Source organism: Eubalaena glacialis, chromosome 6 (assembly GCF_028564815.1).
Source record: "Eubalaena glacialis isolate mEubGla1 chromosome 6, mEubGla1.1.hap2.+ XY, whole genome shotgun sequence".
NCBI classification, from domain to species: domain Eukaryota; kingdom Metazoa; phylum Chordata; class Mammalia; order Artiodactyla; family Balaenidae; genus Eubalaena; species Eubalaena glacialis.
This window is the reverse complement of record NC_083721.1, coordinates 191,195-205,258: the sequence shown is the minus strand read 5'-3', so window position 1 is coordinate 205,258 and position 14,064 is coordinate 191,195. Positions and strand designations below refer to the sequence as shown.

Genomic DNA, 14,064 nt, shown 5'->3' with positions numbered 1-14,064 from the left:
TCCTCAGTGTTACGGGAGGCTTCCCTCGGTGGTACCAAGCCTTGTAGATGTTTGCAAGAGGACAGACTCTTGCTGGGAGCAGAGCAGCTGCCCTCCCGGCCCCACCCCACCCCCCGGGCCGGAGGAGCCGTCCCCCAGCTGCACCCGTGTGGAGGCGATGCCCCTGGAAACCACGGCGTGAGGCCTGAGTGGACGTACCTCTGCTGCTCCCCTTGCAGGGCACGGCCGGCCCGGACCCCACGACCGTCTACGTGGACACGAGGGCACTGCGCCATGACAGGTAACAGCACCCGGGCCCCCGGGCAGCCTGGGCCTCCCCTGCATCCCTGTGTCCTCCCTTGATCAGTCATTCCCACGACCAGGAAGGGAATGACCTTCCAAGAGTGACCGAGCATTTGACACATGGCTTTTTATGGGGTAGAAAACAAGTAAGCCCATCGTTGGGCAGGACAGAGGCGTCACGTCAGCAGACATGTCCCGGGGGCCACGGTGTGTACCTGCGGGTCGGGGTCCCTCCCAGCTTTGGAGCCGGATCCCAGTTTTGGATCCTCAAATGCAGCTTGAGGTAAACCATGGTGGAGCTTCCTGGGGGGCGAGGCCAGCTGGCCAGGGGCCCCCCGAGGACATAGAGCCAGCTCCTGCCCTGAGCAGTGCTTGGTGAGCCACGCACCCGAAGTCACTGCTCCAAGGTCACAGCAAGGTCCTGATCAAAAGGCTAAAGGCTTGGCTGTTGTCGACGGACTGGCTGTCGCAGTGATAATCAATTTCTGACCACCTTGTGAGTTGCCTTTTTAGAGATTGTTGTCTGTGTAGTAAATTTTATTCTGAAATTTTTCCCTTGTTAATTTTTAGGGTACGTTTGGTGGAACGGGGTTCTCCGCACAGTCTGCCATTGACAGAGTCTGGAAAGGTAGCGCAGGGGACTGGGCCTGCATCCTTACATCGTCCCTGGGAGGTGCTCGCAGTGAGCACAAACCCCTGTGGTCGGGCTGGGCTGGGCTGACGTAGAGGCCTCTCCTCGCTGCAGAAACACACGCACGCACGCACACACACACACCACACACACACCACACACACAGCACACACACACACACACGCACTTGCTAAGTCTTTACATCTACATCTGAGTCCCAGTTCCAAAAAGGGAGGACCTCAGGTGCAGAGACCTAGAAGGAACTGCACTGCTGGGTCTTGAGGCCACGGGGCGCCTGTTGCCTTCATGGCGGCCCTGGAGCAGCGCACTGGGGCCTGGAAGAACTCAGCCCCTGGCTCAGGTGACAGCCAGGAAGTGGTCCCCGCCACGGTGGCAATTTACCATTAAAGCAGTCCAGGCCTGGTGCAATCTCAGGAGCCCAGAGTGGGCTCAGGTGGTGGGGCTGTGAGACCACCTGAGGGCACCCAGGGGAAAACTTTGAGCCACCGTGAGGGGTCAGCAGACAGAGAGCCAGGAGAACAGGCGTTCTCAGAAGCAGGGGAGGTTCAGAGGAAGGAAGAAGACCCCCAGGAACCCTCAGACAATGTGATGGGGTGGGGAAGGCCTGCGCCCAGCCCCCGGCCTCGGGGCTCCCTCTGCAGCTGCACAACCAGAGGAGGGCTCGGCACAGCCCCTGCTCTGCTCGCCCTCGCCCGCGCGCACGCCACAGCTGCCTCCAGGGAGACGGGCCCGCGGTGAATGCGGGGGAGGAGCAAGCGGGGGCTGTGCACCAGCAGGGGCCGCCCCAGAGGAGGAGCAGAGACCTGGGGAGAAGGCTCAGCTGGCGCAAAGGTCCTGGGGCCACGGGGAGGCCTGCGTGGGGGAGCTGCACTGGGGGGAGGGGAGGAGGAGAGAAGGGCGCTCTCGTGGGCAGGTGGGCGTGGGGCCTGGGAAGGAAGGCACAGACCCTGGAGGGGGAGGCAGTGGGCACAGGCCAGGGCTCCCTTCCTGTCCTTCCCCACGCGCACAGAAACGCCCCATGTGCAGTCCGCATTGTCCTTTCTGCAGACGCGATTCTTAATTCTTTCTGGTGCCTTTTTGTTTCCTATCACATACGGCTCTGCATCCATTTTTGATGGACCTTCCCCCCATATTTCTCTGTTATGATAAATTGGGGCTGACGAACCTGGATCCTGGAAAGAGCTCTGGCTTCAGGGTTTGGGTGGGCCACACGGGGAGAGGTCGGAGGCTCAGCAGCATCTGGGGAAACAGAACGGTCCCACCAGGGCTGTGGGGACAGCACGAGGAGAGGAGGGTCTGGCGCTGGCCATGGCGACCTCCTGTGACCCCTCGTCCCTTCCTCCACTGCCTGGAGGTCTCCACTGTCACCTCCCGTTTTATACCTGGGGAAACTGAGGACACAGAACAGGTGTCCAGGAGCAGCCAGGTGGTCTGACTTGAGCCCAGTGAGGCCCCGCAGGCCCGGCGGAGGTCCTGGACCCGAGGCACACTCCCCTGGAGTCTTCACGGCCCCTGGTGGGCACGGAGCCGGTGCTCAGCAGCTGCCCCACTCTGAGTGTGGGGGCAGGAAGGCCTCTTGGGGGCCAGGTTTCCATCCAGAGCCGGGGGCTCAGGGGGGCTGGTGGGGGGACATGGCCGAGGCATGTGGACCCCCGGCACTCGTGAGCCCTCACAGGGGGCCTCAGAGAAAGACCCCCTCGACCCCTCTTGCCATCCAAAATAGGGTCCATTCTCAGGAACTGGGTGATTTTGCTAAGATTCAGAATTTATTTTTCTCTATTAAAATCTCTTCTGTTAAAATTCAAAGTCAGATTTAGGTTGGCTCCCGAACCTGATCAGCCCCGTGTACGTGTCACATCCTTTGGATCAGCTTCGAAGGACGTTGTTTTGACGCACTTGAATCAGGAGGGCCGTGCTGCCTCTGACCCAGAGCACGGTTCTCCTTCCAGATCCTGCCTGGAGTGAAGGTCATCATTGCCCACACCGAGACCAGAGGGCCCCTTGGAGACTCGCACCTGGGGGAGGTGAGGCTGCGGAGCCCCGCGCACCCCCGGAGCTGCGCCTTACCCTCCTCCCCTTTCTGCCCCAGATTCGGGAGTTCTGAACCTTGGGGTCGCACGTGCTTTGGGGAATCTGTCAGAAGCTGTTTGCCTCCCCCAGTGTTTGTGCTCCTGGACCCAGTCCCTGGGTAGGATTTCAGGGTCCTGCCCTTGGGATGAAGCCCCCCACCCTGCTACCCCACTAGCAGAGGGAAACCTTGAGTTGCAGACACTGGGTGGCCTAAGGAGCCTCGCAGGAACCAGCAGCCGTGGAGGAAACAGCTGTCCCTTGAAGAGAAGTTCCTGCGGCCCCCAGTGAGGGACAGCACAGGGCAGACCCCATGGCTAAGAGGGATGGACTTCTCCATCCTGGGGACACGGGGCTGGCGGGGGGGGGTCCTCACTGCCCCAGGAAACAGGCTGTGCTGGAGTCCTTGGTATGCCTGCGTACAGCTCCTGGTCTAGAGTAATGGGACAGGTGGGACCCAGTACCTGGTGACCAGGATGGCAAGTGGAGCCTGGGTGTCCAGGCTGCCCTGTTACAGTGGGAATGGTCTCAGCTCCCAGTTCCGGGCCTGGGGGCCAGCATCCTGCACTGCTGAGGGCAGCACCCAGGGGTGTCCACACACACTGCCCAGTCCCTGACCAGCTGGGACGAGGGCATGGGTGGGCCCGGGGCTCATGCCGCATCGGCCAGGAAAGGTGTCCCAGTCCCAGGGCTGGGTGTGCTCCACCTGGGATCTTCCCCCGCGCCATCCCCTTCCTGGCCAGCTGGGCCCAGGCCTGTTAGGGCAGCAGTGGGTCCCAAGACCCACTTCCTGGCAGGTCTGCCCCAGGCTGGGACCCATGTGGCCGCCCTGTCTCCTCTTTCGGACCCTGCTTTTGGGGTGTACCTAGAGCCTGGTAGTCAGTCGGGAGCCGCCTGTGGGCCCTGGAGGGCCCTGGCTTTAGAAGGGTGCCCTGGGGGCCCGTGACGCTCTGGGCACCGTTAGCCCACGTGCGGGTGGGTCTGCGCCCCGACTCTCTCGCTGGCCCTGTGTGCATGTGCACGTGCAGGTTCTTTCTTACCGTCAGCTGTGTACATCGCTGTCCTACAGGCGTCTCTCCGGGGTCCAAGGAGGGGAACGGTTCGTTTGAAGGAGGACAGTCACTTGCCTGCTTTCCGTGCCTGTTGTTGTAACTTATTTCGAGCGCTCTGTCCCCGCCCCCGCCCCCGTGTGCTGTGGCGTTGCTGCCGTGAATCGGCACAGACAGTGCCTGGCACCGTGGCGACTTACCCCCTCGTCCCCTGGGCCCCCAGGTCTGGGTGAGCAGCCCGCACAGCGCCACTGGGTACTACACGGTCTACGGGGAGGAGGGGCTCCACGCCGACCACTTCAGTGCCCGGCTGAGTTTCGGAGACACCCAGACCGTTTGGGCAAGGACTGGCTTCCTGGGCTTCCTCCGAAGGACAGAGCTCACCGACGCCAGCGGAGGTGAGGGGTCCCTGTGTAGCCCCACACCGGCACCTGAGCCCCGTGCGGGCAGCATCTTGGGGGTCCCCGCTGACTCACCTCGCCCCTCGCTAGGAGCTCCTGTCTCTAGATGCCCTGACACGGTTTTCTCTGAAAATTACTCTTTTTCCTTCACTGGTCTTGGACCCCAGCCTCTGCGGAGGATGCGGGGTTGCTGGCAGAGGCTGTGGGCCCCCCAGGCTTAGCCGTGGGCGTGTCTCACTAGCCATCTGTTGGGCCCTCCCCACACGGCCCCCCAAGCTTTCAAAGTCCCTCGGCCACAGCAGGCTGGCCAGATGCCGTCAGAGCTTTTGGGAGCCCTTGTAGCTGCTGCTTCGTTTCCAGAGATAGTAAAGTTGTTGTTAAATACGTATTCAGACGTGGGCGTAACTTCTCTGAGTCTCGGGGGGGCCGAGCGTGGCAGGAGGCTGTCGTCAGGCAATGTTTGAGTCGCCAGCCATCGGCACCGCGTGCCGTGCTGAGGCGGGTGAACTGTGCTGTCCACAGAGCGACACGACGCGCTGTACGTGGTGGGGTCTCTGGACGAGACGCTGGAGCTGAGGGGCATGCGCTATCACCCCGTCGACATCGAGACGTCAGTGATCCGGGCGCACAGGAGCATCGCCGAGTGGTGAGGGCCTGGGACGGCCGTCACCCAGCTCTCCGGGGCCAGGGCAGGCACTGCGGCCATGCGTGTGAGGCAGCCACCTGCCTCTCCAGGAGCAGACCCCAGACACGCTCTTGTAATCACGGGCCAGAGACCCCTTGTTTGGGTTTGCTTGGTTTTTCCTCTTCCTAATCAGTCTTAAGCTAAGAGTCTTGTCCCCAGATGCACAGGCAAAATGTGAGAGCTCCACAGTTATCCTGAAATGCTTCTGCTTTTAACGTGAATTTCCTAATTTAAATGGTCGAGACTCAGGATTTCTTCACTTTGTAGGCAGCTTGCCTTGGGAAAGGTACAGCTTTCGACATCACATGTTCTTGATTCTCAGCGAGAACTTTAATTAGAATAGATACTCCTGTAAAACACACTTAACTTAACCTTTGAATTGCAACTGACCTTGAGCAGGAGGGTGACGTCAGTGAACCTACGTTGGTTTTTTTCACTGGTCTCTTTCTGACGCCCTTTCCCGGCCCCCAAAGCCTGTGCCCGACCCCGTGCGACACCATCCGCCTTCTCCCCGCAGTGCCGTGTTCACCTGGACCAACCTGCTGGTGGTGGTGGTGGAGCTGGATGGGCTGGAGCAGGATGCACTGGACCTGGTGGCCCTGGTGACGAACGCGGTGCTGGAGGAGCATCTCCTGGTGGTGGGCGTGGTGGTCATCGTGGACCCAGGCGTCATCCCCATCAACTCCCGCGGGGAGAAGCAGCGCATGCACCTGCGTGACGGCTTCCTGGCCGACCAGCTGGACCCCATCTACGTCGCCTACAACATGTGAGCACAGCGCACGCCCTGGCCCTGAGAGGGGCCTCGGGACGTGTCGGAGGCGCTGGGACGCGTGGAAACACGGCAGCACCTGCAGCCCCCAGGGAGAGGACCCCAGGCTCTGGGAGCGCGGTGCCCCCGCCTCCTATGCTCTTACAGGTCCGTCTCATTTTAGAAACCACTTCCTGAGTTATTCAAAGAACTCTTTTAATTATCAAGGACATTTACAGAAACATGAATCTCAGTATTTTAACAGATGGGGTGACTGGGAAAGAGGCCTGGTGTGGGTGCCGCGGGAGCTGCAGGTGTGAGTTTGTACTTTTTTGGGCTGAAAATACAGTTCTCAATTTTTAAAATTCAACTGTTTATTCCCACTTCAAATGACGAGTTCATATATAAAGTTTATGCTAGGAGGAATTTGAGGCCCAAGTACAGCTGCTTCGATTCTGATTCACAGGAAAGCGCAGAGCCCAGAAAGGCTGGGGCCGTCTGGGGCCATCTGGGGCCGTCAGGTGAGGTGCTCTGTTTCGGAAAGATAAAACCAGCACTGAGCTTTAAACCACTTTCTAAGTTTCTGACTTCTTGCTGTTCAACTGAAGTGCTTGTTTTCATAACCACAGTATAAGCTCTTCTCACTGCACGGAAGTGTACTGAATTATTATTTTTATTCCACGTCAACAGATGTGGAAGCCCCGGTGAGGTGAGGTTTCTGTCCTCGGTGATGTCTGCTGAGCACCGGCAGTACAGCCGAGGGGCCCAGCCCAGGAGAGCCTTGCCCATTGCTGTTGCATTTTGAGTTGTGTGCCTGTAAAATTTGGCCAAATCATGTTCGTTATTTTATTCTAACTTGACCAGACTGAGTGGTATAATATTATAGTAAGTCTAAATCAAAGAAGAAAACGTGGTATCCTTTAGTTACTTCTAAGAACTTGAAGTGAAGCTCGAATCTAAGGCAGAGTATTTTTGTATCGCTAATGAGTATGTTACCAGCTGTCGGGGACTGAGGGTGGGAAAGTTTACGAATCATGCCTGCTTCCTGGACAGCCAGGTTTTTCTGGAATTAGCCTGGATCAGTGCCTAAAAACGTCGTTACTAATTCTCTACCATTTGAAATTTTCCACCAAAAAGGCCGGGCTAACTGGGCCAACTCTCACGTGTGACTCATATTTGGCTACGAGTAGCTTGCGCTCAGTAGTTGTGGGCCTGCGGCGTTGGCCTGCAGTGTGGTGTGTAACAACATACTGGAATTTGAATGATCCTCTTGTAATTATGTACATAATCTGTGTAATTTATTGTTGGACATACAGAGGTCCTAGTAGTTGACTAATGGGCATTCCTTATAACAGAATGGCCATCAGGGGAGGAACTACCCAGCCTTGTATGTTGTAGTTTTATAGCAAACAAATATTGTAAAATTTTTGTATTGAAAGGTCGGTGGCAGTAAGACGAGGTGTCTTGTAAATTAAGATTTTAAGAAGCATTAAAATGTTTTAAAATTACTCTCTGGGAATTCTGTATATCACACTAAAAATTTTATATCATTGTTAATAAAGTTATAGACTGTTTGTAATTCTGCATTTTGAAATGTGTGAAAAGGTTTTTAAAATTACCCCAAATACGATGTATTTTATTATGCATTCTTCTTTCCTGAATATAAAAGCATTTATGCTACAGCATAAAATCTACAAAGCATATTAAAGTATAAAGAAGAAAATTTAAATCTCCCATAATCTTACCTCTCGGTAATGACAGCATTAGTATTTGATGTAAATCCTTTCAAGGATTTATTTTTTCCTTTAAAACACTTTTACAAAATTAGGATCGATCATTATAATTTTATAATCAGCTTTTGCAGTTAATGAATTAGACTTTTAATCTGTTACATGTATTCTTCTACATGTTTTAATGACTGTGTCATATGGGAGGGGGGCTCGACTGAATGCAGCTCGTATTCACTTGCTCTGTGTCAGCGTCGTTTCAGCTGTGCTGCCGTGACCCTCCTCGCGGGTGTGTGTTCACACGCAAGACCTGCCTTGGGCTCAGTTCCTACAGGTAGAGTTCGTGCCAGGTGTGAAGCTTTGGGCACCCCTGCCCTCGGAAGCGCACAAGGCAGCGTGGGAGAAGCATTTTCCTGGCAGCCTGAGAGCACCGGCAATAAATAAATAAGTCCTTGTCAATTTGATAGTCAAATAAGTATCATGTCTAGTGATGCTGAGTGTGTTTTCATGTGTTTGTGGTCATTTTAATTTCTCATTTGATGCATTCTATTTGGCAGGGGGTTTTTTAAAATTCTTTTTTAAAATTTATTTATTTGGCTGCGTCGGGTCTTAGTTGCGGCACACGGGCTTCTCTCTAGTTGTGGCGCACAGGCTCCAGAGCACGCAGGCTCAGTAACTGTGCCGCGCGTGGCTCTCTAGTTGTGGTGCGGGCTCCAGAGCACGCGTGCTCAGTAGTTGCGGTGCGCAGGCTTAATTGCTCTGCGGCATGTGGGATCTTAGTTCCCCGACCAGGAATCGAACCTGCATCCCCTGCATTGGAAGGCGGATTCTTAACCACTGGACCAAAAGAGAAGTCCCTCAAGGGTTTTTTTTTAATCTTTATTAGAGTATAATTGCTTCACAATACTGTGTTAGTTTCTGTTGCACAAACAAAGCGAATCAGCTATATGCATACACATGTCCCCATATCCCCTCTCTCTTGAGCCTCCCTCCCCTCCTCCCTATCCCACCCCTCTAGGTCATCGCAAAGCACCGAGCCGATCTCCCTGTGCCATGCTGCTGCTTCCCACCAGCCAACAATTTTACATGTATATATGTCGATGCTACTCTCACTTCGCCCTCCCACCCCATGTCCTCAAGTCCATTCTCTACGTCTACCTCTTTATCCCTGCCGTGCAACTAAGTTCATCAGTACCATTTTTTTTTTTATTCCATATATACGCGTTAGCATACGGTATTTGTTTTTCTGACTTACTTCACTCTGTATGACAGACTCTAGGTCCATCCACCTCACTACAAATAACTCAGTTTCGTTTCTTTTTATGGCTGAGTAATATTCCATTGGATATATGTGCCACATCTTTATCCATTCGTCTGTTGATGGACACTTAGGTTGCTTCCATGTACTGGCTATTGTAAATAGTGCTGCAATGAGCATTGTAGTACATGTCTCTTTCTGAATTATGGTTTTCTCAGGGTATATGCCCAGTAGTGGGATTGCTGGGTCGTATGGTAGTTCTAGTTTTAGTTTTTTAAGGAACCTCCATACTGTTCTCCGTAGTGGTTATATCAATTTACATTCCCACCAACAGTGCAGGATGGTTCCCTTTTCACCACACCCTTTCCCGCATTTATTGTTTCTAGATTCTTTGATAATGGCCATTCTGACCGGTGTGAGGTGATACCTCACTGTAGTTTTGATTTGCGTTTCTCTAATAATTAGTGATGTTGAGCATCTTTTCATGTGCCTCTTGGCCATCTGTATGTCTTCCTTGGTGAAATGTCTATTTAGGTCTTCCGCCCATTTTTTAACTGGATTGTTTGTTTTTTTGATATTGAGCTCCATGAGCTGTTTGTGTATTTTGGAGATTAATCCTTTGTCTGTTGTTTTATTTGCAAATATTTTCTCCCATTCTGAGGGTTGTCTTTTTGTCCTGTTTATGGTTTCCTTTGCTGCGCCAAAGCTTTTAAGTTTAATTAAGTCCCATTTGTTTATTTTTGTTTTTATTTCCGTTACTCTAGGAGGTGGGTCAAAAAAGATCTTGCTGTTTATGTCAAAGAGTGTTTTTCCTATGTTTTCCTCTAAGAGTTTTATAGTGTCTGGTCTTACATTTAGGTCTCTAATCCATTTTGAGTTTATTTTTGTGTGTGGTGTTAGGGAGTGATCTAATTTCATTCTTTTACATGTAGCTGTCCAGTTTTCCCAGCACCACTTACTGAAGAGGCTGTCTTTTCTCCATTGTATGTTCTTGCCTCCTTCGTCGTAAATTAGGTGCCCATATGTGCGTGGGTTTATCTCTGGGCATTCTCTCCTGTTCCATTGATCTATATATCTGTTTTTGTGCTAGTACCATACTGTCTTGATTACTCTTGCTTTATGGTATGGTTTGAAGTCGGGGAGCCTGATTCCTCCAACTCCGTTTTTCTTTCTCAAGATTGCTTTGGCTATTTGGGGTCTTTTGTTTTTCCATAAGAATTGTAAAAAATTTTGTTCTAATTCTGTGAAGAATGCCATTGGTAGTTTGACAGGGATTGCATTGAATCTATAGATTGCTTTGGGTAGTATAGTCGTTTTCACAATATTGATTCTTCCAATCCAAGAACATGGTATATTTCTCCATCTGTTTATGTCATCTTTGATTTCTTTCATCAGTGTTTTATAGTTTTCCGAGTACAAGTCTTTTGCCTCCTTAGGCAGGTTTATTCCTAGGTATTTTATTCTTTTTGTTGCAACGGTAAATGGGAGTGTTTCCTTAATTTCTCTTTCTGATTTTTCGTTGTTGGTGTATAGGAATGCTAGAGATTTCTGTGCATTAATTTTGTATCCTGCAGCCTTACCAAATTCATTGATTCGTTCTAGTAGTTTTCTGGTGGCATCTTCAGTATTTTCTATGTATAGTATCATGTCATCGGCAAACGTTGACAGTTTTACTTCTTCTTTGTCCAATTTGTATTCCTTTTATTTCTTTTTCTTTTCTGATTGCTGTGGCTAGGACTTCCAAAACTATGTTGAATAAGAGTGGCAAGAGTGGACATCCTTGTCTTGTTCCTGAGCTGAGTGGAAATGCTTTCAGTTTTTCACCATTGAGTATGATGCTTGCTGTGGGTTTGTCATATATGGCCTTTATTATGTTGAGGTAGGTTCCCTCTTTGCCCTTTCTCTGGAGGGTTTTTTATCATAAATGGGTGTTGAATTTTGTCAAAAGCTTTTTCTGCATCTATTGAGATGATCATATGGTTTTTATTCCTTAATTTGTTAGTATGCTGTATCACATTGATTGATTTGAGTATATTGAAGAATCCTTGCATCCTTGGGGTAAATCTCACTTGATCATGGTGTGTGATCCTTTTAATGTGCTGTTGGATTCTGTTTGCTAGTATTTTGTTCAGGATTTTTGCATCTATGTTCATCAGGGATAGTGGTCTATAATTTTCTTCTTTTGTGATATCTTTTTCTGGTTTTGGTATCAGGGTAATGGTGGCTTCATAGAATGAATTTGGGAGTGTTTCTCCCTCTGCCATTTTTTGGAAGAGTTTGAGAAGGATCGGTGTTCGCTCTTCTCTAAATGTTTGATAGCATTTGCCTGTGAAGCCATCTGGCCCTGGACTTCTGTTTGTTGGAACATTTTTAATTGTGGTTTCAATTTCATTACTTGTGATAGGTCTGTTTATATTTTCTAATTCTTCCTGGTTCAGTCTTGGAAAATTGTACCTTTCCAAGAATTTGTCCATTTCTTTGTGGTTGTCCATCTTATTGGCATATAGTTGTTTGTAGTAGTCGCTTATAATCCTTTGTATTTCTGCAGTGTCAGTTGTGATTTCTCCTTTTTCATTTCTAATTTTATTGATTTGCATCCTCTCCCTTTTTTTCCTGATGAGTTTGTCTAAGGGTTTATCAATTTTGTTTATCTTCTCAAAGAACCAGCTTTGAGTTTTATTGATCTTTGCTATTGTTTTCTTCGTTTCTATTTCATTTATTTCTGCTCCAATCTTTATGATTTCTTTCCTCCTACTGACTTTGGTTCTTTGTTCTTCTCTCTCTAGTTGTTTTAAGTGTAGGGTTAGATTGTTTATTTGAGATTTTTCTTGTTTCTTGAGGTGAGATTGAATTGCTATAAGCTTTCCTCTTAGAACTGCTTTTGCTGCGTCCCTTAGGTTTTGGGTCTTCATGTTTTCGTTGTTGTTTGTTTCTATGTATTTTTTGATTTCTTCTTTGATTTTTTTCAGTGATCCCTTGGTTATTTAGTAGCGCACTGTTTAGCCTCCATGTATTTGTGGTTTTTTCAGTTTTTTTCCTGTAATTGATTTCCAATCTCATAGCATTGTGGTCAGAAAAGATGCTTGATACGATTTCAATTTTCTTAAATTTGCCGAGGCTTGATTTGTGAACCAAGATGTGACCTATCCTGGAGAATGTTCTGTGTGCACTTGAGAAGAAAGTGTATTCTGCCATTTTGGGGTGGAATGTTCTATAAATATCCATTAGATCTATCTGGTCTATTATGTCATTTAAAGCTTGTGTTTCCTTATTTATTTTCTGTTTGGATGATCTGTCCATGGGTGTAAGTGGGGTGTTAAAGTCCCCTACTATTATTGTGTTACTGTCGATTTCTCCTTTCATGGTTGTTAGCATTTGCTTTATGTATTGAGGTACTTCTATGTTGGGTGCATAAACATTTATAATTGTTATATCTTCTGCTTGGATTCATCCTTTGATCATTATGTAGTGTCCCTTATCTCTTGTAACAGTCTTTATTTTAAAGTCTATTTTATCTGATACGAGTATTGCTACTCCAACTTTCTTTTGATTTCCATTTGCATGGAATATCTTTTTACATCCCTTCACTTTCAGTCTGTATGTGTCCCTAGGTCTGAAGTGGGTCTCTTGTAGACAGCATATATATGGGTCTTGTTTTTGTATCCATTCAGCTGGTCTGTGTCTTTTGGTTGGGGCATTTAATCCATTTACATTCAGGGTTATTATCGATATGTATGTTCCTATTACCATTTTCTTAATTGTTTCGGGTTTGTTTTTGTGGGTCTTTTTCTTCTCTTGTGTTTCCTGCTTAGAGAAGTTTCTTTAGCGTTTGTTGTAAAGCTGGTTTGGTGTTGCTGAATTCTCTTAACTTTTGCTTGTCTGAAAAGCTTTTGACTTCTCCATCGAATCTGAATGAGGTCCTTGCTGGGTAGAGTAATCTTGGTTGTAGGTTTTTCTCTTTCATCACTTTAAGTATATTCTGCCACTCCCTTCTGGCCTGCAGAGTTTCCAATCAGCTGATAACCTTATGGGGATTCCTTTGTGTGTTATTTTTTGTTTTTTCCCTTGCTACTTTTAATATTTTTTCTTTGAATTTAATTTTTGTTAGTTTGATTAATATGTGTCCTGTTGTGTTTTTCCTAGGGTTTATCCTGTATCGGACTCTCTGTGCTTCCTGGATTTCGGTGACTATTTCCTTTCGCACGTTAGGGAAGTTTTCGACTATAATCTCTTCAAATATTTTCTCAGACCCTTTCTTTTTCTCTTCTTCTTTTGGGACCCCTATAATTCGAATGTTGGTGCATTTAGTGTTGTCCCAGAGGTCTCTGAGATTGTCTTCAATTCTTTTCATTCTTTTTTTTTTTTTAATTCTGCTCCTCGGCACTTATTTCCACCATTTTGTCTTCCAGCTCACTTATTTGTTCTTCTGCCTCAGTTATTCTGTTATTGATTCCTTCTAGTGAATTTTTCATTTCAGTTATTGTGTTGTTCATCTCTGTTTGTTTGTTCTTTAGTTCTTCTAGATCTTTGTTAAACATTTCTTGTATTTTCTCAATCTGTACCTCCATTCTATTTCCGAGATTCTGGATCTTCTTTACTATCATTACTCTGAATTCTTTTTCAGGTAGATTGCCTATTTCCTCTTCATTTATTTGGTCTTGTAGGTTTTTACCTTGCTCCTTCATCTGTGACATATTTTTTTTGCCTTCTCTTTTTTTTTTTTTTTTTTTTTAATGATTGGGATTGTGTTCCTTTCTTACTGGTTGTTTGGCCTGAGGCTTCCAACACTGGAGTTTGTAGGCTGTTGGGTAGAGCTGGGTCTTGGTGCTGAGATGAGGAACTCCGTGAGACCACACTCCAGTGGATATTCCCTGGGGTCTGAGGTTCTCTGTTAGTCCAGTGGTTTGGACTCTTGAGCTCCCAGTGCAGGAGCTTCGGCCTGACCCTCAGCCCATGAACCAAAATCCCGTAAGCCACGAGGAGCAGCAAAAAAAAAAAAAAAAAGAACAATAACAAAGTAAAAAATAAAATTAGACTAGGAAACTAACAAATATGTTCGAAAGAATATAAAAATAAAAATATAGATGAATCAACAACCGGAAGGTACATCAGTATCACAATAGTGAAAAAGAGGAGGAGGGAAAAGAAAAAAAAGGGGGGGGGGAGGCCTTGGCTGTGGAGGGTGGGGCCTAAGC

At 48.5% G+C, this 14,064-nt stretch overlaps 1 protein-coding gene across 7 annotated transcripts in view; it reads left to right on the top strand.

Moving 5' to 3' along the window:
* Positions 1 to 7,463, top strand: part of DIP2A (disco interacting protein 2 homolog A) — a 91,026-nt gene extending 83,563 nt beyond the window's left edge. For 6 of the 7 annotated variants that reach the window (XM_061193749.1, XM_061193750.1, XM_061193748.1 and 3 more), the window contains 6 exons: positions 219 to 280; positions 853 to 910; positions 2,884 to 2,958; positions 4,274 to 4,448; positions 4,974 to 5,097; positions 5,654 to 7,463. In XM_061193749.1, coding sequence (XP_061049732.1) covers positions 219 to 280; positions 853 to 910; positions 2,884 to 2,958; positions 4,274 to 4,448; positions 4,974 to 5,097; positions 5,654 to 5,906 — 747 coding nt within the window. In that variant the 3' untranslated portion in view covers positions 5,907 to 7,463. Of the gene's footprint in view, positions 1 to 218; positions 281 to 421; positions 826 to 852; positions 911 to 2,883; positions 2,959 to 4,273; positions 4,449 to 4,973; positions 5,098 to 5,653 lie in introns of those variants that run through there. The other variant, XM_061193752.1, reaches the window with a different exon arrangement.
* Positions 7,464 to 14,064: the final 6,601 nt, after the last annotated feature.